At 38.3% G+C, this 25,121-nt stretch overlaps 1 protein-coding gene across 1 annotated transcript in view; it reads right to left on the reverse strand.

Moving 5' to 3' along the window:
• The window catches only part of LOC113511252 (uncharacterized), a 202,857-nt gene that overhangs the window by 20,999 nt on the left and 156,737 nt on the right, over positions 1-25,121 (reverse strand). Inside the window, exons 19-22 of the mRNA XM_052892420.1 lie at positions 3,411-3,524; positions 1,929-2,052; positions 1,463-1,570; positions 368-688 (exon numbers count right to left, since the gene is read on the reverse strand). Of these exons, the coding sequence (XP_052748380.1) occupies positions 368-688; positions 1,463-1,570; positions 1,929-2,052; positions 3,411-3,524 (667 nt within the window). The remainder of the gene's footprint in view (positions 1-367; positions 689-1,462; positions 1,571-1,928; positions 2,053-3,410; positions 3,525-25,121) is intronic.

Here is a 25,121-nt window from a genome sequence, read left to right on the forward strand (position 1 = left end):
GCTTTTTATTCATTTTCTATCGTCTGCACAAAGAGGAATGATCTAGGGAAATATATGACCTGATGCCATCGTCACTCTTTTATCATCGTACCTCTCGTTATAAGAGTTGATGTTTTCGCTATTTTTTTAGGAGCGTGGCATATTCCAACTTACAATATAATATGGGGTATTTCAAAGAACGTGCGCACAAATATTTAAAAGACTGGCAACGCACAAGTGACTCTTCTCGTGTTGCAGATGTTAATAAGCGACCGTAGCCGCTTTCCATCAGGTGGACCGTCTGCTCGTTTGCCTTCCTTACAATAAAAAAAAAAACCACATCGGTACTTAACTAAGTACTATGTATTTCATAAAAAAATATAATTACCTCTCTCTTTCCCGTTCGCGTTCCCTCTCCCGCTCCCGCTCGCGCTCCCGCTGCAGCGCGATCTCCTTCTCGCGCTCTTCGTGCAGCGCGTGCTGCGCGTGGTGCGCCTGCAGCGGCGCGTGCGGCGCGTGCGGCGCGTGCGGCGCGTGCGGCGCGTGGGGCGCGTGCGGCGCGTGCGGCGCGTGCGGCGGGTGCGGCGCGTGCGACACGAGCGGCAGCGGCGGCGCCAGCGGCGGGTACAGCGCGTACGGCGGCAGCCAGCCCACCCCGACACCGCCGCGGAATACACGCTCCAGGTACATTTGCTCCTCCGCCGCTAATCTGATCACGTGCACGAGAAATGATGCTACAATGACACTTCGACAAGACTTACTGGAATTTATTGGGTTATTAACAAAGGTAAACTTCGAAAGTCGGCTATAAAATTAACCTCTATTTTCCTCGTGTATCAGTCCGCCATGCATGTGTTCGAATGCTTGCATGACTGTATTTCAGTTTGTTACCAATTCCTGCTACTTCGTAGCAGGAACAGTCTTCGACATAACAACTTATTCCTCAGGAGTGGCAACGTATTATTTTAGGCTTAGGACTGTTTAAATCTACAGGCGACTAATTATTTAACGTTTAAAGTTACATAAAAATATCCCTTCAAAAGATAAGACGCCTATGTTTTGTTACTCTTCTTTCTAGTTACATTTTATCAACTTAAATATTGATAATTCTGTTTCTAACTTATATGCTATTCTTATTTTTTTTAGTTTGCGTCCATTATATACTTTCCAAATAATCTCATCATATCAGCCGTCTGTCCACAGTTGGACATAGGCCTCCCCCTGAAGAAGTTTTGTCATTAGTTGCCACACTTTATACCTAACACTGTTAGGCCTCTGTGATATTTCAAGAGGCATACTGCCCATTCTTCAACCACACCAGCAGACTATTATAGCAACACCCTTGTATAAGAACATTCCACGACCGACTGCAATAGGGCTGACAGTCTTTCTTTAACGAATCAAACCTCTCTCTAATCATAAATGAAAGCAGTAGCCCAATACAATGTAACTTTATACGAGAATAGCCATATGTAATACTAACCTGTACTGCAGCGCTGCGCTTGTGTAGAGACCGGGGTGGCCATACGGGGAGCCGACAGCATACGTCGGCTCCAGCAGTGGAAACGACGCGGCCGCCGGGTGGGATAGTCTGCGAGCAATCAGGACACGTTTTATACAGTTGAGTACATATCAGAAATTCGCCTTTTCTAGAACTTTAGTGTATTCATTCACCTACCTTGATCTGTTCCTAAGCAATCGAAACTAGATGCCCTAAACAAACGAATCTATCGATTTAATCATTTCAGTCACCAGAATCAAGCGGCACACATTGCCATCTCATTCTATCTCATAGAGTCACTAGGGAAAACGATAGTTTTTTGTCTATTCATTTCATAAGTACCATTTCTGGCTATGTATCTTTACACCCCTTACAGAGTAGGCAGAGAAATCACAGATATATTTGTTGGTTCTCTAAGCTAGTAGAAAAAAAATTGCAGAAAACTCACCTATCATCAGGTCTATAAGGTTGAAATCCGCTAGCAGGAAGGTGGTGTGGCGAGGCGCGTTTCGTCGGTGCCGGCGGGGGCTTCTCCTTATCCCGGTCGGGGGTGGGCGCGCCGCTCGCGGTGCCTGCACACTCGCATACTCAACATGGTCCTCCGGGTCCGGACGGTTCATTGAACACTTTGTCCATCCCAGCCTGAATCCTGACCAGATGCCTAGGCTATCGGACTCGTCATTAAGTATTCAATTTGTTATTTTACAAAATCAACACGCGGACGGAATTTATAGTCCTTCGAGCTGGATATCTGGTCCTTCAAGCCGGACATCTGGTCTTTCAAGCCGGACATTTGGTTATTTAAACCAAATGCCACTGAAAAGGATCTATGGAACATCGAGTCTGATGGTTTGTAGAATTATGAAGGTTGAAGTATCAATAAGCCAGCCTATTTGGTAAATGATAACAAGAATCATATTTCATTTGGATCAGATTTCTCAATATTTTGAAACAGTTTTTAGATCCCTTGAACTATAAATAATGTGATCTCAATCCGTTCGATATATTTTTTTAAACAGTACACTTTCCGAGTTATTGTAATGTTAAATGAAGTTCCTTACAAATATTTAATTACACAATACAAATTAGATTGACTAAAGTGATTTAATGTCAACAAACAATACGACTTTAGTCAATCATCACAATATTCATCAAATATTATTAACTTACAAGTATATATGTGATATATATGTATATATAGGTATATGGACGAATACAAAACCCAACAAGTGCTTGTTGGCGTGGCTTTTATTTGTTTAAAAAAATAAAAAAGGTTAGCTGCCACGAGCGACGGTGTATTTTGAATGGAAAGCAATTAATCTTGCATCATATTTTGGAGAATCTATACAAAATACAGCATGAGAGTGTAACTATGGGCACTGACTGAAAAACTGCTCTATACAATTTCATTATTACAAATTGAAATTTTTGATGTAATTTAAAATAATTTCATATTGTGTGTTTTTCCTGTCCCGTGGGTGTAGTAAGAGGCGACTAAAGGAGGGCGAGGGCTGAATAGCAGCGTCCTTCTTAAAATATGTCTAAAGCCTAACTGCGGTTGCCAATCTGCGCTGCCAAGCGTGGCAACTACTGGCAAAAATCCCCAATAGGAAAGCCTTATCTTCAGCAGTGTATAGTTAAAGGCTTATATAATATGATTTATATATATTATTTATGATTATTTGCATCTATACCTATCAGACATCTTTATAAAATAAATCCTTTTGGAAGTTACAATGAATGATAAGCGCATTTCATTTACAAGACTAGAAACATTGAAAATATTCAAAATATAATTTATCTAGGACCCACAGTACATTCTCTGATTAGAAGGACTAGTAGGGGCTCCGCCATATGACCAGCTAAAAAGACACCGTGGCTCGTGCTAGCCTGGGGGATCAGGGCTGAGGAGTTGCGTCTAAAGACTCACCGTCCTTGCCGTCGGGCCCCGCGTTCTTGGCGAGGGTGCGCAGCGCGGCGGCGAACGGACCGCCCTTGTTGGGCGCCAGCTCGGTCCGTTTGGCTATTTTGTTAGCGCTCACGCCTGCAAAGATAGAGAGAAACTCTGGTTAATATATACATAAAATCATGCGTAATAAAAAAACTTCCATATAGAATACAATTTTTTTTTTTGTTTTTATATATACTACGATCTGTCTCCTTGCTGGGACAATAAATAGTATTTTTGACGGATATTTTAATGGCGTGCTCAGTACGCGACTTGAGTCGCATCCTACTTTATTTTAGAGAACCATGTCTTGGGGCATTCTGCGTTTCAGTCTGCGAGTTGTGTGACTTACGTCCATAAGATCTCTTGCCGGTCTGTTAGGGTGTTTTGTTATCCTCTCCTTGTAGGATTGTGTGTATTGTAGTATTTCCTGTCTAACAGTTCCAATTTTTAGGTCATGATGTATTTGCTCGTTTGTGACAAACCAAGAAACATTGGTTATATGGTAATATTTCTATAGATAGCGCATAGGCAGGGTTACCATTCTATTATCACCCACAAATAACACTGTTGTAGCACTTAAGCTTCAAAAATTTTTTTGCTTGATCTATTTTTAGAAAATCAAATGACACGTCTTGTTTTATTGTCAACTGAAGTAATAATCGATTTTTACTAATATTAATACTTATAAAACGGTGGGGGGGGATGGGATTGTTAGTAATGGAGAATGAGAATCCCATTGCTAGCAATACACCCAACCAGGTCGACTTCGCGCGGTTCTCCCTGGAAACTATCATGGTTAATTCCTAGTGAATTCATCATGATGGGCTAATTGGCCTGTTTTCATTTTCACCCTTCACTGGTGCTCCGCCAGCGTATCCCGTTACCGCAGGCGGAGTTACCATACCATTTTTACCCATCAAAAAAAAAAAACTTATAAAACGATAGGTGACGACGTGTAGTGTGTTTGTGTGCGTTAAGTATGAATGTATGGTATATCTGAATGTAGTGGTATGTGGACAGTATGTTCAGATTACATAATTATATTCCTTTATTTTTCTTTATGAACAATATACCATAAATAGCTACAACAAATACTCTAGTTCTCAAGTATGGCAACACATGAGGAGTACTATGAGTGTCACAGTATATTTTGCAATATTCGTGGAATAGTTCATGTCTATAAGCGACGGTTACAACATTCCATGGGCCATGCGGCATCAGTTTGCTATTCAAAGTAGATATAAAAAAAAAAAAAAAATTATATACGTCATGGAACATTTCCCCATCCACGTCAACAGAATAATTATTGACACAGCAGAACGACAAAACATAATTAGTGTAGGACAATAATTGTAGCGACAATCTGATAAATATATCACGGGGGATTGTGTGAACGGAAGTCGGAAAGATGTTCGTTTTGGCCTAGTTCCGGTTAAAATCCAATTGGATCCATAAATAAAATGTACTAGTAAACATGTTATTGCTACAATTCAACGCAAATCCAGAATCGGGAGTTTCTTTTAAAAGATTTTCGAAAGGGGAAAACTATCAATTCTGAACTGAGTGACCGAGACATACAGTGCTCTTTGCCTACCTCGCAAGAAGTCTGGCGTGAAAACTTACAAAAAGTTAATAAAATGTCAAATATATGAAATGACAAAATTTATAAAGTTTACTTTGCACATATGCAGGTTAACCTCGCGGTCCTCTCTGGAGACCATCGTGCTTAATTCCTAGCAAATTAATCACGATGGACTAACTGACCTTAATTTTTATCCTCACCTGTCATCCCTCACTGCTGTGCCACCAACGTATACTGACGGCAGAGGCGAGACTACCATCTTATTTTCATTCATCAAAAGAATAAAAGATCCTAGACCACGCGTAACGATTCGAAAGCTTACATAAATTTAAATATATGTATATTACACTGACCAATTAACTCACTGTCCTGATGACACATCCAAACCTTGACTAATCATCAGATATAGTATAGAGACTGTTCAATTATATTCCTTATTTCAATAAAACATACAGTAATAATAACAATTAGAAACTGTTGAGATGGTTGGATGGAAAAATAGACGAGAACTTTTAATATTTCTTATATTTATTATATTATATATTCTAGACATGCGACGCAAGTGACAGAGGAAATCAGAGAGCGAAATACAATATGGCGTGCGCCGAGTTATTCTCAGGGCGATAACAGATGGCGGTACGTGTCCCCTTTACATAAATATGATTAATAAATTTAACATAATTACAACAGAAACAATGTAAATAATAGTGAACTTATCTCTGAAAGAGATCTCTTTCAATCAACCTCACTCCACTGCTCACTCACTACCTCCTATGCCAACCAGTAGCATAGGAAGTGGTGACTGCATTGCTTGTATCTGCTAGAAGTTGTGACTTTTGTATTATTTTTTATATTTAACATACAAGTATGAGCAATAAATTGCATCCACGTCGTCCCCAGTTTAAACACACCGAGTACTTCCCAAATGAAGTATATAATACGACCGGTAAGGTCAGGGGGCGAAGGCCGAGGGTGGACAGGACATCGTTAATTTTTGGACAGCTGACAAATCGCTCGCTACCGGTGGACGTTTTAAACTAAGGGCGGGAAGTCACGCGTGCGTGGTTTTGTTTTTTTAACATTTTTATTACATGCAACTTAGAATGAATGACAAACAAGCTAGAAGCCCGTGGTAACCGTTACATATGATATGAACAGCTCTATGGACAGGACAGAATATACCGCCGCACCCTTGATAGGATATCATGAGTTACCATTTATGTGCTCTTCCTAAACATACTAACATTCTTTGACCTTTGTTTGTGTCTGTATTATGCGATTACATTGCCAATTGAGGCCTATAAAATCAAGGGCAGCTAAACGTCATAAAGTCGATTGCATTTTCACTCTGTACTCAAATATAGAGAGATTTTGGGGGGCAAGGGATTGTTAGTAATGGAGACCGAGATTCCCATTGCTAGCAATATACCCAACCAGGTCGACCTCCTCGCGGTTCTCCCTGGAAACTATCATGATGAATTCCTGATGAATTCATCATGATGGGCTAACTGGCCTGTTTTCATTCTCATGTATCACCCTTCACTGGTGCTCCGCCAGCGTATCCCGTTAGCGCAGGCGGGGTTACCATACCATTTTCACCCATCAAAAAAATAATATAGAGTTTTATTAATTAAAATTCAAATAATTACTAATGTTCTAATTTTTTTTTAATCTAATTTATAGAATAACGTTTCATATCCTTGACAAAATATTAGTTTTTGTAGTTTCCTGCACATTTGACAGACATGGATTTAGCTGTCTTTGATTTTATAGGCCTCAATTATGAATGGTTTATCACAATTCTTTTTGTAATAATATGGTTTACTCTCCCGTTGGACCCATTTTAATTGTGTAACGGCTGAAGCTGACGATATTATTTACAACTATGGTAGCGTACAAGCCTACGGCCCGTCTGATGGTAAACGGTCACTGTAGTCTATGGACGCCTCTAACACCAGGGATGTCATGCGCGCATTACTGACTCTTAAGACGCCCTTTTTTAAAAACCTCATGTTGTAGCCTCTAGGGAAAGCCTCTAAAATAAAATATACTTGTAAACACCCAAGTGTAGTGTTTGGCACCCCACCAGCGTAAATAAGTAAATCTTCATAATATCATCCTGTTTTCAAGCGAAATCAAAAAGAAGTAGGTTCTCAGTTCGATTGTATGTTTTTTATGTTTTTTACCTGATAACTCCGTCAGTAGAAAACAAATTTGGAAAATTATTTTTTCATCTCAAAGAATATACTCACAGATTTGTCCCGATGAAATTTCTTCATGAAAATCGGCTCAGTAGTTTAATTTTTAAATAAAAATAACTTGTTTTGCTACAAATGAAGTCAGTTTTTGTGGAACACAATCTCAATTATCATACATCAAATAATGAGGGAGAAAGAGAGTCATAGATTATCCAAAAGTTTCCAAATTTAAGCGCCGGGTTTTTGCGTCTGTCGCGTCCACTTGTTTACACTTAACTACATTGACAATGACTGAGATAGTCAATAGATCATTCATTCTCAGGGTAGTAGCGTTACGTCCCACTGAGCTGACCTTCCAATTGACACGAATGATTCAGCTGACACCAACTAATATAATTGCATGATCTCAAGAACTAGCTGGCTCGTCTTCATGCAGCCATTTTGAATCGGTCTTAAAATCAGGGAGCTATAAATTCGACTATAATTTTTGTATGTTATGGGATATTTTCGCTATAATGTTAAGCGATTTCCATGATTCATCTTTAATTTGCCATCTTGATCATATTGACAAATTGAGTATTAAACTTTTTCCAAAAGAGGAAAGTTCACAATTCATCCGTATTTTTGTGTATATTTTTTATACAACTTAGAATGGCAAACAAGCTGACGGCCCACCTGATGGAAAGTGGTAACCGTCGCCTATACACATGAGCAGTAAGTACCATGGACATAATATACTGTTTCGCCCATGATACCCCCCATGCGTTGCCATTCCTGAGGACTCAGGTGTTATTCCTCTGTACCCTGTAAATTCATTGCCATATCTCACCCTTCAAACCGAAACACAGTCATACAAACACAACTGCTTCACGATATAAACACGAACGGGACAGAAGTATCCTAGCAGACGACTTATGTAGAAAAAAAACTTTTAACTTTTGTTTCTTTTATTCTTTATTTTTGTAAATTTGTTTGTTTGTCTGTTGAGTTTGTTTCTTGGCGTCTTAATTACACTGTTACTAAATCAATCGCGCACATTTTACGTACATTTTACCGTACGACGTACATTTTAACTAGATCAATCAACATATCCCGGTCACACAGACAAAGTTGTGAATAAAAACTAGTCAAACATATAACACAGTGGCCTGTGGTCAAGCAACTATATATTTGTATACTACATCGCCCGTGCACAGTGTGCGTCATTGCGTGTGATTCAATTGACCTCTGTTGGACCAGCGTTTGAGCGACTATGTACACACGACCCCACAGTTTAATTAATAGACATTACTCCGCTCTCTAACTGAAGCATTACTTGACATATAAACAAGCTTCAAATAACATTAATTTAAGATATATAGTACACGAAATGTTTGTGTCCATTCTGTTCTATTCGACACGTCAATCAAGTCACTTTATTACTAGTCATAGACAACTCTGCTCAGCGAACAATCACTATAAATTTAGTATAAATGTATAGAAAAACACAGGAGGGAGTATTTGTACAAAATTTGCTTGGGTACCTCTACCCCATTCGCTTTTCAGGTGTGAAGCAGTTGTATTTGCATGACTGTGTTTCGGTTTGTAGGTTTGGCAACCAAATTACAGGGAACAGAAGAATAACAAAGCGTTTCCCTCGGTCCTCAGAAATGGCAACACATGAAGGATATCATGGGCGATACAATATACTCTATTATATCCATAGCAGTATTTACGTTTATAGACGACGGTTGCCACTTCCCATTAGGTAGGGCCGTCAGCTTGTTTGCCATTCTAAGTTGCATAAAAAAACACCAAATTTTTATAAACGTCTTTAAAGACCAGTCACAGTTAATATAGGTGCGATTCGTTGGCAAGTATGCGTATGAGTCTACTGGCGACGGCTTATCCAGAGCCAGGGGACTACAGATATCTTAAACTGCGGGATATCGTTAGGGTAACACATAGGATCTATGAAATGATGGTATAAGGCAGGGAGAAGCACAAAAGATCCGTATGGGTCGACGTGCATTGGCTTAGCTGACCCCATATGCGAAAAATAAGATAAGTTAATATAGGTGTCTTTGTGCAGAGACCAATTGCAGCCAATTTTTCATAGGTAAATTCGCGTAAAACACAATCACAGCAAAGATTTCATTCACATTTCACAGATTGGCGTGATCACAATAATAATTGTTTTTACAAATGACAGAGATCTACAGAGACTTCCTATCACAGCTGTTACAAACGACACTCTGGAAAGACCTATCAGAGTCAATACACGGACGAAAAGTCACCGCGAGGTGGGAGGACCTAATTAAGAATAATTTTAGCTAATTTCTAATGCTTCTCATAATAGATTGTGTTCCATAAAATCTGTGACTTCAATTGTAACAGAACTAGTTGTTACTTAAGAACTAAACTGCTGTACCCATTTTGATAAACATTCTATGTGATTAATCTGTATGTATATCTTTTTAGATAAAGAAAAATAATGTTACAAATCGGTTTATAACTAACCAAGTTATGTGAAAACACACAAAAAAAAATACAATCGAATCGAGAATCTCTTATCCGATGCCTATTAAAAATTATCGGTAACTTCGATTCGAGAAAAAACCATGTCTTGATTCCAGTGTACTGTATCATACAAGAACATATTCAACAGGCGGTAGGCAACGATGGGCTCTAATCTAACGCAACATTCAATCGGCCGGGGGTCGCGCGGTCGCGCGGTCGCGCACAATTGACCCGCGCGGTCAACAAGCAATGAGTCACTGGATCACTTGAGACGCTCACTCGTGCACGCACTACTGTTGACCTAATGTTGCACTGTTCCGCCAATTGAGAGAGTGGATTATGAAACTGTTAACCTCATACCACGAATAGAAATATTTTTTAGCTATCAAACCAAGATCAGCACCATTAGTTCTGCGTCATTTTCTTCAAGCTAAACTTAATTACTCCTCTCCATCTAAAGGTTGCCTGGAAGAGATCGCTTTTAGCGATAAGGTCGCCCATTGTTTTCTCATTGTGATTATTTCTTGTAATTATTTATATTTATAATAAGTTTACTATTGTAATCTTTTGGAGGAAACAATAAAGAGTCTATCTATTTCTGTATTCCCCGACTATTAAAACTTGTCGTTTCTCAAGATTAGAGTGAAGACATTAACTGATTCTGTATGCTTTATTTATATCAAGGTATAACTGAGATCATTCATTCCTATTTAAGTGCTGCGCTCTTGTCGGTGGAGCTCTTGCCACTCACTACGATTTCAGGCGAGTCTCTTCACCTCTTGATACGACTCGACACCAACTCCTTCCTTGATCTGCCTGATGTAACTAGGCTTTAGTCTACCCTGTCCCTTTCGTTCCTCTATCGTACCTTCTATTATGGTACAAACATTTTCTCCCTTCTAAACTCATATATTTTCCTAATTTGTCTCTTTTAATTAACCCCCAAGAAGGACTTTCTCATTACTAATTCCATCTTCCCAGGGGAAAGGGCTTGTTAGTAATGGGGTTCAATAGTTCCATTGCCAGCACTATATCTGATCGATCTACACGCGGTTCTCCCTGGAAACTATTGCGGTTAATTCTTATGGAATTCGTGACGATGGACTAACTGACGTGCTTTCATCATCATCTATCATCTTTCACTGGTGCTACATCAACGTATACCGGTAGCACAGGAAGGTTCCCGTTCCATTATCATCCATTAAAAAAAAAGATCGTTCCAGTTAAATTTCTTCATCATTCTCTAGCGCCACATTTCAATCAACATCTGAAGATTCAATGTACTCACATTTTAAAATAACAAAAAAAAAAACTTTTTAATACTACACTGTCGGGTATCTGTCTATTTCTAAAATATTTCTCAATACCAGCCCGTATAAATTCAGCTTTTATATTACGAGCGTGATGATATTGACTTGCCCCAATTACATATCGAGTTTTAAGGCGTCTGGCAAAGATAATATACTGATCCCTGGGAAGTGTCTGGCAATCCTTACTAACAGTATAAATGTACAAGTCAGTTTGTTTGTTTCTGACGCTTAGACATAGACAACTTTTTATTTACGTCAGTGAACTAATAACTATTTTTTTGTCTTAATAGCTTTTGTAACGGATATCTGCATGAATGAGTGACGCTCAAGAGATCTGGTGCCAATTCTCTCTTTTTTACTATTATACACTACATGTACATACAGAAAAAAATTAATAACGTAGGTACAGGGACCCTGAGGTCCTACTTTATGTATTAACCGCGCAGTCTAGAACTCCATTTAGTATGAAATATCCAAAATATTTTTTTAGATTTTGACTTAAGTTCCTCCAAGGTTAATTAACAAGAATACTGTCGCTGAATTTAGGGATACGATATGCTGATTGTTCAGTGGTGCAACTGGGAATGCATTTGGTGAATTCATCACGATGGGCCAACTGAACTGACTTTATACTCACCTATCTTCTACTGGCACCCCGCCAACAAATACTGATAGCGTAGGCGGGGTTACCATTCCATTTTCATCTCTTACAAAATAAACGGGGAACACATTCAGTACGGATAGCTGATGCTAATTCGGATATACCAACAACAGGGTTTATCTTTTGGGAGGTTTTTTTATTAGGTGAAAATGGAATGGTAACCCCATCTGCGCTACCGGTATATACTGGTGGGGCACCAGTGACAGATGATAGGTGAAGAGGAAGGCAGGTTAGTCGACCCATCGCGAAGAATTCGTTCAGAATTAACCACAATGGTTTCCAGGGGGAACCACGTGGACGTCAACCTGCTAGGGTGTATCGTTAGCACCCATTACGAATAATGAATTGACTCCCCCTATTTAGAGGCTAGATTAAATGTAATAATTAAGATCCCTGAATGAACTACACGGTATTTTAAAATATTCTCAAATACTGCATTGGGACCGTGTTTACTTTTTTTTTAAAACAAAACAAATCGACAATTGGAACCGGTCCAAAAATTAATTGCAAAGTTTCACCCAAACACAGATATTCAGATTATGTTTTGACAAGTCGAACAAATACAGTGTATATGTAAAAGGCTAGTTTATTTCACTAACATTGATGTTGCCTGTAGAAACAGAATCACTGTAGACTGTATATAAACATAACCCGACCTTGAGACAGTGTGTTAGTCTGTCTGACAGTCTGATATTCAATAGTAGTACAAATAAATAATTGAGAAAATATTCCGAATTGAATTCCACAACCGTTTTGTGGGCGATATTATGGACTGTATATTGATCTATTTAGTACAATTAAACATTAGGTTTAAAGGAAATATAATATTTTTGATTGTAACCTGTTGTGTGTACCTTTTAAAATAATAAAATAAATAAAAAAAATTACAGAAGACAGACTACGAAAGCGACAAAGCAATATACCCTATCATGTCGCCTCCAGAAAACTTCACCAAGAAACCACCGTGGTTAATTCCTGTGAAATTTGTCACGATAGGCCAACTGACCTGTTTTCATTCCCACCTGTCATCCCTCACTGGTGCCCCGCCAGCGTATACCGTTAGCGCAGGCGGGGTTACCATACCATTACCATCTATTAAAAAATAAAAAAAATACACGCCTACGTACTGTACTGTATCCAAAGCTTCAACTATATTATGTACTAGAATCGTATCGACTGTGATTGATGTTTCTATACTTACTTCCTGTAGAATTAAATACGGCACCACACGTGATTGGATATTTACCTGAAACGTAAAGAAGAAAGACGATTAATTGCCGCGTCCACATGAAAATACTTTTAACACATGAGGAATTTATTTTGAAATGATGTTCCTTTTTCAAATGCATTAAGTTTCAAATATAAAGAGGTTGCCCATTAATTAATCGGTCGAGTTTTGTTACTAATTGGAGTCGAGTTTAATTTTTGAGTCGGTTTATTTTTTAATTTTTTTTTAAGGTTTAATTTAAAACTATCTAAAAGCAGGAGCTAAACTAAAATAATTCTAGTTCACGCACCAATCTCGTTAAGACCAGAGCCATCATCATGACTGATGACCAGGCATCATGTGAGCCGTCAGCTTGTTTGTCATTCTAATCAGCATAAAAAAATTGGATAAACATATATATATATATATATATATATATATATATATATATATATATATATATATATATATAAACAACAGCGATATCTGTTACAGGGAACATCGTCACGTGCCCCACAACGGGCAATGTCGCCGCGTCGCCTGTTCACTTCAAGTTAAGCATAGTTACGAGGGAAGCTTATTGCATACTATAGGTACAATATTGTAAACAGAACGTGCAAACCCTAACGTGTCAAAGTTGGCAATACTGTGCACAGGGCTACCAATTAAAGCAACATGAACAATCGGAAATTTATGTTGGTTTTATTAGATGTTTCTCTTATCGTTGGAAAGTGGAGCCCTCTGGTTACAAGAGTTTTAAGTCGCAGCTAACGTAACGTGTCAGTTAGCGTACACAAAGACGTGATAATCATTACTAATATTATAAATATGAAAGTGAATTTCTATGTTACGTTTTTATGTTGTTGAATTAACAAAACTCTTGACCAATCGCTATGAAATTTATTTTATGTTTGAAACAAAAAAAGGACATACGTTACATTTCATTCCAGTCTAATAATACACTCGAATTATCTGTACGGACGTGGGTAAAAAACTAATTGTTTATGTAACGTTAAAAAAATGTGGATTCAGCTTTCTTTCACTAACTTGAAAAGAATATTTCAAAATGAAACTACACCAAGACTCCTGACTAGTAGTGTAAATAATAATAAAAGATTAATAAAATCCTGCTTTAAAAACGTGAACACCCTCGCTCCCTCTGCATTACAAAATTAACAACTTGTTATGATAAATCTCCGCGTCAAGTTATCAACCGAATGAGAGATAAACCGTTTCTAATTAATACAAAAACCCAAAGTACAAACACAGTTATGAGTTGAGCAAAAATTAATTTCAAACAAAAGCGGCAAGTACACAATCAATATTGTCGGCAAGTCGGCAACCCTATTACGAGCGAGGGTTGTCACCGAAGCGGCGAACGGTAATTAATTCAGTCTGAAGCGCTAATTTGAGTCGCGAGAAGTCATCCCCCCGCGCCGACCTCCCGCCACCCGTTGCCGCTCGTGTGCATAGATTAGGCATTGTAGCCAGATGTGCCGATATAGTTAATTTCATATTTAATAAATATACGTACATACACTTTATATGTATGAAACGTAACAGAATAGCTTGAATAATGGATACAATATAGACTACACCTAACACAATGGGTTCCGTATCTGTACACTAAACCCCTCATCTTTTAAGTTAAATTCCTAATATGAATGAAAGTGAATTAAAAAAAAACAGATTAGTAGAAGGTTTTAGTTTTTATGAATAAGGGGGTAGTTCCTTATTAATATTATAAATGTGAAAATGAGTATGTATGTTTATTACATTAGTAGTATTTATTAAAATAGAATATATTTTACAAATGCTAAACGTATATTCGAGTATTTGGTTTCGAGTTATATGATTACAAACAAACAAACAAATTCACTTTCAAATTTATAACATCTGTAAACATTTAAGCTTTTCTTTCACTGACAATTTTGTATTTTAATAGATAGGGATCAAGTCGACCTCTAAGCGGTTCCCCCTGGAAACTATCGTGGTTAATCATTGTTAAATTTGTCACGATAGATCAACTTCCCTGCTCCCATCCTCACCTATCTCACTGGTGCCCCCGTCAACGTATACCGATTACGCAGGCGGTTTTTTTTAATGGATGATAATGAAATGGTAACACCGCCTGTGCTCACGGTATATACTGGCGGAGCACCAGTGAGGGATGATAGGTGAGAAGGCAAGTCAATCAGCCCATCGCGATGAATGCACTTGAAATTAAGCACGATGCTTTCCAGGGGGACCACATGGAGGTCGACTTGACAAGGTATACTACTAGCGAAGGAACTGGTCGTCCACATTACTAACAATCCCTTCCCCCTTGCGCAGACAGGGTTATCTATTATCACGCATATATCATTCCACTATCAATCATTAAAAAAAAAGCCTTTCACAACAGTCTGGGAATAAAAAGGTGTAACGTACTGGCGTGAATTTACTGGGTACAGAGGAATAACACCTGAGTCCTCAGGAATAGCAACGCATGGGTGGTATCATGAGCGAAACAGTATACTCTGTTATGTCTATGGTACTGCTCATGTCTATAGGCGACGGTTACCACTTTCCATCAGGTGGGCCGTCAGCTTGTTTGCCATTCTAAGTTGTATAAAAAAAACGTACCCCCGTCACATACATATGATATTAAAACCACATAAAGTGTAAGACTGATTATTTAATGGTTACATTAATTTTATGTGTATCGTGTTTAGACGCAGTCGCGCATGTGTTTTCACTCAGCCGCTGAATATAGCATCAAATGGCTTCTTCCGTTTTTTAAAGCGTGCCTAGTGAGTCGTTTTGGAAATAAAATGAATCCCCGTCGACAGTTATCTAAATATAGTTTTATAGTTCATTCAGTTGTGTGCTTGAAGTAGAATATACAAAAGATTTTCGAATCAAACTATATAAAAAAAAACTGAAAAAGCAAATTTTTTTGTTTTTTTTTTTCATGCAAGAAACCTTTATGTAGAAAATAATCAAAATGTACAATCAGAAATTAAACAAAAAAAAAATTAAAAAAAAAAATCAAAAAAATCTATTCTCCCATTTTTTATACCACAAAGGTAGCAAATGAACACATGGTTATTGCCTTTTTTCATCAGAATATTTTATGACTGTGTTCTACAAAAAACGGACTTAGATTTATGACAAAACCAGTCATTTTGATTTAGAAACTAAACTACTGTACCGATTATGATAAAATTTCTATGGGACCAATCTGTAAGTATACGTATACAAAGGGTATACGTATATAGGTGATAAAAAGATTTTCAAATTAGATTATAACTGACGAAGTTATGAGGTAACAAACATAAAAAAGAATACAACCAAATCGAGAACCTCTTTTTTTGAAGTCGGTTGAAAATTTACTTCGTATAATGAGTTGCATATTATAACTACCAATAAAGACTTTGTCAGCCCACTAGAAAAACTGTCAAAATGGAAAAAAAATACAATCGAAATGACAGCCTCCTTTTTTTGAAGTCGGTTAAAAAAGATATGGTACATTGTAGATACCGAAACTCGTTCTAAACAGTAGTACCAATAACAAGCCGCGCGTGCCGAGCGGGCGCCACCGGCCCCTTCCGATACTGCATACTTATACGGGAGCCATCGGCAAACATTAGAGGCGAGCGATCGTTACGGGCGGAGGACGCAATCCGAAAGCATATTACTCGAACCATGAAAATATACTGGCTGTTTAGCGGCAGTCGACAGGGGACCACTCGTGGAGGCGGGCCTGCGCAGTACAACGGCCATGTCGTGTGTGGTACGAGCGATGGGCGGTAAGCGGTTATAGTAAGAATGCTTTTTTTTTTATTATTAGCTAACCCAAGCTCCGTCAAATTAGAGCAAACAAAAAATTCATCACAGTGAAATACAATGAGACATGTTTATATTAAAGTTGATTACTTTATTATTTTATAAAAAAAAAATATAAATATAATTGTGAGAGACTGGTGCCTGAGATAGGTATAAGAATACCTGTATTACAGGTCACCAGGGTATTTTTTTTTATACAACTTAGAATGGCAAACAAGCTGACGGTTCACCTGATGGAAAGTGGTAACCGTCGCCTATAGACATGAGCAGTACCATGGACATAACAGAGTATTCTGTTTCGCCCATGATACCCCCCTTGTGTTGCTATTCCTGAGGATTCAGGTGTTATTCCTCTGTACCCAGTCAATTCACGCCGTATCCCACCCTTCAAACCGAAACACAGCCATGCAAACACAACTGCTTCACGCTTGAAACACGAATGGAACAGAGGTACGCAAGCAATCGACTTTTGTACAAAGTCTCCCGTGCAGTAGACAGTACGTAGAAATTATTAAAGCTCAAGCACCCAATCCAACTTATCTATGGACACTTCCACCACCACATCCATAGCAAGTTATAGACCAAGAGCACTAGGTATAAAATTTCACGCATCGCTCATTCCTTCACACCAAACGGCGCTCGGTAACGTCTGCGGATTTCCATTACATACCGACGGCGCGCCACCCCGGGGGCCGCCCGCCGCGGACCCCGCTCTATACTGCTGAACAAGCATCGCGGATTGACTGCGGGGGTGAGGTTATGCGCCTACGTGTTCCGTGTCTCTCAGAGTCACAACCAATATGGCAGTCACGTGAAATTAGAGTATTTTATTGCGTTATTGAGAGTTTCTGTTGCATGTACAGTGGAAAAATCAAAGGTTTTCAGTAATATGGATACTTTTCTTTGATATATTCCTTATAACGAAAATGATAATAAAAAAAAATCATAGTAGGTATTAAAAACAACAAGATAAATAACAAAATAGATGTTACCTTACACAGCGTACAATCTGGACAATAAAGTAAACCAATCTGTTACGTATTTTTTTACGTTTAAAAGTTTTTGCAAATAGTATGTAGTTATATAGTTTATACTGTTTTTAAACGGTTTTATTTTCTTTTTATGTTCCGACTCAACATAGGTGAGACTTGTTGCGTTCCCAAAGGGATATCAGTGCACTTGAAGTCAATGTCGAAAATAGTCATGATCATAATAATGTATTTTTATAGTCTTATGGTATGACAATCAATGTAAATATATATCTAGTAGTATTTAATACCCAGATGTGAGTGATAGATAGATACATAGATATCCAAATGTACACTATGAAACAATTACTTTTTTTTTAAATATACAATAAGTATTCCTAATCAATTTAAAAATAAAAAGCCGCAACCAGGAACTAGTCTAATAAAGCTTACTAGTTATTGCATGTTCAATTTTCATAAAACTGTAATGTTCCTGAAATATTTAGCGATTACCATCGGCCATAACACAGCGCCTACTTACATTGTTTTATATTTCAGCCGTTACGATACGCTTTTAAATAAAAGAGTCTTTCAAATTATAAAGGGTAACGACCCGAAACCATTAAAGCAATTAGGCAACAAATCAACTCATAATAAACAACGCTGACCCCTCTGCGGTTATTCCATCGGCCGGGGCACGGCACTCTGTTACCAACTTCATTGGGATCAAGGCGATTACTGTACGTAATCGTACACCCTCGCCACTTCGGGAGCGCTGAACTCCTTAATACGACAACGCAATACGTACTCCACAAAACGAACAATCACCAGCCTTGCTTGACCTGCCGCCGCCCCGTTAACTTTGCCAGCACAGAGCGCGGCGGGTGATAGAGCCATCCGCATACGGTTCTTGTCGAATTGGACAAATCGCTTGTAACTTAAGACCTTACGGTTCGTAGCGAATCAATTTCCATTTGGGCGCCTCAGGATTCGGCTTCAGACGGTCGAGACGGGAAGCTATACTTTATACCGTGTAAATAGAGTAGAATTTAGAGCGTCACAATTACTATCGAGATTTCCCGGGTTGTTTGTTGAAGTAATACGTGATTTGCGGCGTTCGTAGTAAAGTCGGTTTTCGGTGGGTAGACCGCGTAATTTTTCCGACCGTATTCCCCACACGATAAGGCATATTTTGATGTGTACCCGGATAAATTTAAAGGACGATTTGGGAGCGATAATCCGTGCGACAGCAGGCGGTGTCTCGTCTACTTTTAATTAAAGTTTCGCGTTCCGCCGGTGTCTGTGGGCACAATAGCCGCCTTATTGGAGTGGCGCGTCTGCGCTGTTGTGATTTGTCAGTTGTTTGCCAACAGATTAAGCGGCACGGTTTCACGGGATTATTACAGCGTTCCCTTGTCTTGTATAGTCTATACATAGTGAATAGTCACTGAATAGTGTATTGAGCGGCATCGTCAATATATATTGTGAACACGCCGCGACCTACACAGGACAGACATCGTATCTTAACTAATTGATCATATCTGTAACTAATTACACACCTGTCTACCTGTAAAAGTGTCCTTTTATTGCGTTTTTAATTATTACATAATTTCTTAAAAAAAATTTGAACTAACCATACTAACTCAATCATAGGAGACGCGTCGTGTTACCATGTGTCCTAAAAAATACTTCAAATAAGAACATCCTACAAATATATTTTCAAATAAATAACTTAAAACTGTACTAAATAACCATTCCCTAAAAAAAATAACGAATATAAAAAATAAGGATTTTATGTCATACGTGTCAGGTGGTAACCCTAAGCTAACGTCAAGGCAAAGTTTCGTCGCTTAGTGGTTCATTTTGCCCCCACTCACTCGATGGGGGTGGGGGGTGAGCCGGGGAGGGGGGAGATTTTTTATGTCCATCCACGATCCGCAGGATAAGGACATCCGTGCTGTTTTAGACGGTTGTCCGGGTGGATATCACTGTACAGTTACTTAAAAAACGGGATCTCCCGAAACGGTATCACTTCCTCGGGACATCTATTTTTGAGCGGCTTCAATAAGAATGAGGTTTCCAATTCAATTGTATTTCTTTGTGCGTATGTCACATGATATCCTCACTAATCCTGTAGCGTCGTCTATTATATTACTATTATATTCTTTTATTTTGCCACTTATAATATTGTCATGTGGGGGGAAAGGGATTGTTAGTAACGGGGTCTAATTAACCCATTGCTAGCAATACACCCTATCAGGTCGACCTCCACGCGGTTCCCCCTGGAAACCGTCGTGGTTATTTCTAGTGGAATTCGTCACGATGGGCTAACTGACCTGCCTTTTCATCCTCACCTGTCATCCCTCTCTGGGACCCCGCCAGCGTATCCCGATAGCGCAGACGGGGTTACCATTCCTTTATCACCCATTAAAAAAAATTGTCATGTGATCCCGGCATAGAATGGACCACCCGTTCCTTTCCCGTAAGTGTTGTAAAAGGCAACTATGGGAGGGCTAGGGGTGGGCAGCAGCGTCGCTCTTGAAACATCTCTAAAGCCTGATTACGGTTGTCAATCCGCCTGCCAAGCGTGGCAACTACTGGCAAAACCACCCCAAGGGGGCTCATGCTCAGCAGTGGACAGTTAAAGGCTGATATTATGGTGATGATATTATTAAAAAATAAATCACTATCAATATTTTTATGTTTCCAATTTGATCTTATACAATGTCACGTTTGATTGAAGGCTTTTTCGAGTTCAAAATTTTAATATTAAAAACTGTTTATCAGAAGCTAACTTCGTGAAAAATTTTTTTAATAAAAAATATTGTTCACGAAGTAAATGTTTTTGGTAAGAGAAATTTATGTTAAAAATCTGAATTTTTACTAATATTATAAACCAGAACGTGAGTTTATTTGTTTGTTACCTTACAGCGCCTTTACGGCTTAAACAATCACTATAAATTATTTATTATTATTTGTAACTATTTATATTTATAATAAGTTTACTATTGTAATCTTTTGGAGGAAACAATAAAGAGTATCTATCTATTTATCTATCTATAAAATTCGGTATGCACATACTATATGGGATGAACAATGCTATAGACTAGTTTTTATTCCGGTCACGCGGACGAATTCGGAGGTGAAAGCTAGTATAAATACAAATAATATATCAGACATAGATTAGTTCAATATTTTAGAGTTTATATCTAATACAGACTTAATTTTTTTAAATTATATAACTCCATTAGAGATAACAAGGACTTGTCCTACAAAATACGTAAGGTGTGGTGACCGAGCGGGGTCTATCCGCCGCTGCCGCCTACGACCGCCACTCGACCTTTATTACCCCGCAGTGTTACTCCTAGTTACTTATGCCAACTTAGTACCCTCCGGGCAGGGATCGAGCCGTAAACTGACAAAGTGGAACAGCCACTGCTGTTACCACGCTATTGCTAATGGGGACCGAGTAGTTATCATTATTTCTATAACTGTTATAGGTACAGACGGTGAAAAGTTTGTAAAAATAAAAAGCGAGCTTTTTTCTTAAAAAGAAGACTTTACTAGCGTGAAAAAAAAAAACAATCCATCGCTTCCCGCTTTCGTTGATAGTTAGTGGGGACAAAGGATTTTATAAGTTTTTTATTTTTATTTTTTTATATAATTTAGAATGGCATGGAATTTTTTTTATATAACAAGCTGACGGCCCACCTGATGGAAAGTCGTAACCGTCGCTTATATACATGAGCAGTACCTTGTACATAACAAAGTATACTGTTTCGCTCATGATACCCCCCATGCGTTGCCATCCCTAAGGACTCAGGTGTTATCCCTCTGTACCCAGTAAATTCACTTCCATATCCCACCATTCAAAACGAAACACAGCCATGTAAACACAACTGTTTCGCGGTAGAAACACGAATGGGACAGAGGCAATGGAACACAAGCAAACGACCTCTGGTATGGTATATCTGATGGTATATCTTGACCAGAGGGAGACTTTGTACAAAAGTCGATTTCTTGGGTACTTCTGTCCCATTCGTGTTTCAACCGTGAATCAGTTGTGTTTGCATAGCTGTGTTTCGGTTTGAAGGGTGGGATATGGCGTGACTTTACAGGGTACAGAGGAATAACACCAGAGTCCTCAGGTATGGCAATACATGGGGGCTATCATGGGCGAAACAGTATACTCTGTTATATCCATGGTACTGCTCATGTCTATAGGCGACGGTTACCACTTTCCATCAGGTGGGCCGTCAGCTTGTTTGCCATTCTAAGTTGTATAAAAAAAAACTGGCAAATATATAAGTATAGATATTATTGAATTGCAGCTTTAATGAGCAAATTATATAATTATATACGAATACATAAAACGGTAGGTAGATAATAACCATTGACCACGCTACATAAGCGTTCAATATCCGATGAAATCTCATCAAAGTGCTCCACACCTACACTTGCAAACGAGAGGTCAAACATTGGATTGAAACGCTTTAATTACTTTCAGCTGAAATAAGCTCAATGGAGCTTTCCGAGCGTATTTTTTTCTTTTTCATTAAACGGCACTTTTTACTACCCAGATATAAAATTAATACTACAAAAGTGAATTTGTCAGATTTTATACAAGTATGTATATAAATTGTAATTCTATTTAATAACTTACTAGCTGTACTACCGGCATTGTCTACGTAAAATCCTGGTTTTTTCGTCCATATGAATTTTTTTAAATATTTTTCGTTTAACGCATGACACATACTAGAGACTGAGATTTAATTGTAAACGTGACATATTTGTCACCTTTAGCCCCGAACGCAGTGCGCGATCTATCAACTTGGTCATTATCTGCCACTGTGCACGGTATATTTTTGCATCTTAGTTATATACGAATACAAACTACGATGTTTAAACTCGTATAGAGGCGAGCGACGGGCGAAGAGAGGTAATTAGGAACAATAAATTGATTTTTTAATAGAATAGATTTTGATCTTTAGATCCGAACGCAATGCATAATCAAATTCGTAGATCAGTCTATTGCTATTATGCATGATTTTTGTATCATGATTTATATAATACTAGCTTTTATCCATGACTTCGTCTGCATGACGCGTATATTTACTGTCCAGGATAATAAGTAGCCTATATCCTTCTCCATCCCATTAAGTACGTGTATACCAAATTCCATAGTGACTGGTTAAGTTGTTAAGGCACTATAAGGTAATAAACAAATTCACATTCACATTTAACATATATTAGTAAGAATAAGGATGTCACCGTATAATCTTAAACATCGTTAGTTTATAATCTACTTCGCGAGATTAATTATTGTGAAATGTACTGCTATGGAAGATAAGTAATAAGTAATATAAAGCTTCAATCTGACAAAAATCCCATACTGACACAATTATGGGACATGTCACCTTTATCCCCGGATCCTATACACAATGTATCAAGTTCATAGGCCATTCTATGTCGTTATACACCTGTGATTAATACGTAAACGATGTTTGAATAAAAATAGGGATGAGAATTGAAAGGCGTCGTAGAATTGATCTCCCGACGACTTTTTTTTAGTAGTATGGGACACCTTTACTCCTGGAACTATTAAGTTCGTCAGTAATTCTATACCACGGTACATTTGTGGTCTATATAAAAACATCGCTTGTAATTTTATCGGAACGCACGCTGAACATTTGGAAACGATTAACGAGCAATAAATCTGGTAGCCCTTTTTTGTAGAAGTGACTGTTTGAAAAAAAATTTTTTCAGTAGTATTAGAATGGGACATAGTTATGGGACATGTCACCTTTACCCCCGAATCCTATACACGGCGTATCAAGTTCGTAGGTCATTCTACGCCGCTATACATCTGTGGTTTATATACAAGCGACGTTTGTACTCGGATAGGGACGCGCGATGGGCGACGGGCGGTAATTGGCGGGCCGCCGGCGGGCGACAAATCTGCCGGCCATTTCCGCAGATCCCGTTACACCCCCTCGACACCCCTACATCTACTTTGTGAGGTTATATGTGGCACAAGTTACTGGAAGCCGCGGTATAGACATTTCTTTCGACTATAATAATATGACTCTCGATTTGCTTTGTTTGTTACGCGATACTTTTGCGGTTTATGTACTTCACAGTAATTTAAATAATATTACAGTTAATTTACAAAAATAAGCAAGCAATGTATTATTAAATTAGACGCTTGCATCTGTACCTAATTATCATCATCTAATATAGTAATTAACATATATCGACAAAATCAGCGATATTCTATATCTGCATTTCTATATTAAAACTGTCTCAAACAGCCAGCAGCATATTTTTCTTCTTTGTTGACTCAAAATCACAGTTTCTTTAGAATAATGAAATACTTTATTTATTATTTACATTAATCATTAATTAATTTAATTCATATAATTAAATTAGATTAATAATTAATGAAAATGTATATATTGAATGTTTTTGAAAAAGCCTTACAAATATCATAAACGTGAAAATGAGTTTTTCTGTTACGTCTTGGCGTTCCAATGGCTTAACCAAATACTAAGACAATTGGCATACAAATAATATACTAGATAAAGGACATATACAAATAGTCTATTATCACGGTCAGCGAACAGATTCTGTTCACACGAACGTAGTCGCGATTAAAAACTAGTAATTTGTAAATGACTATTTGTCCGCTTTGCTCTTATGCAGCTACCATACAACACAAAGAGTCGGGCCGCCCGAATGCGCGCGCAACCAGATAGGGTGACAACGGCGCCCCCGTTCCGCAAAGTCCTGCGTTATCAACACAGCTCTAGCTGGTATATACTCGTCATTTTATTGTTTCGTACCCAATTTTGAACTGGGCTCATCTGTTGGTCACAATATTTTGTTCGGATAAATTAAAGATATAAATGAAAATCAAAATGGTGGAGTGTTAACGAATTACTCTCCTACGAACCTATTTTAACTAATACAGTGTTTTGTCACTTTCATTCAAATTGAGAATTTAGTAAAAAAGAGAGAGACAAAACAGTTTAATAACTACAATAAGATCTATGAGAGGATTCACGTTTTTATAAACAATTCTACATAACCGTATAGACATTAAATAGCTCGAAGAACCGACAACCGATGGGGAAGAACCAGTTGAGTGATGATGAGTGAGTGAAGAAAGTTGAGTGGCGACCACGTACGGGTAAACGCAGTGCAGGACGACCCTCCCACTAGATGGAGTGACGACCTGAAATGCGTTGCAGGGAGTAAGTAGATGCAGGTGACTAAGGACCGTTCTTTATGGCAGTCTATAGTGGAAGCTTATGTCCAGCAGTAGACGGATAATGGCTAAAATGAATGAATGATGAATGTATAGACATGACTACAGCGGTGATGGGTTAATTGACCGCGTCGAGAGCAAAGTGACGCCGTGGACACGTCTCCGTGATG

This window comes from Galleria mellonella, unplaced genomic scaffold, assembly GCF_026898425.1.
Source record: "Galleria mellonella isolate WM207_F2 unplaced genomic scaffold, CSIRO_AGI_GalMel_v1 utg109, whole genome shotgun sequence".
Lineage (NCBI taxonomy): Eukaryota > Metazoa > Arthropoda > Insecta > Lepidoptera > Pyralidae > Galleria > Galleria mellonella.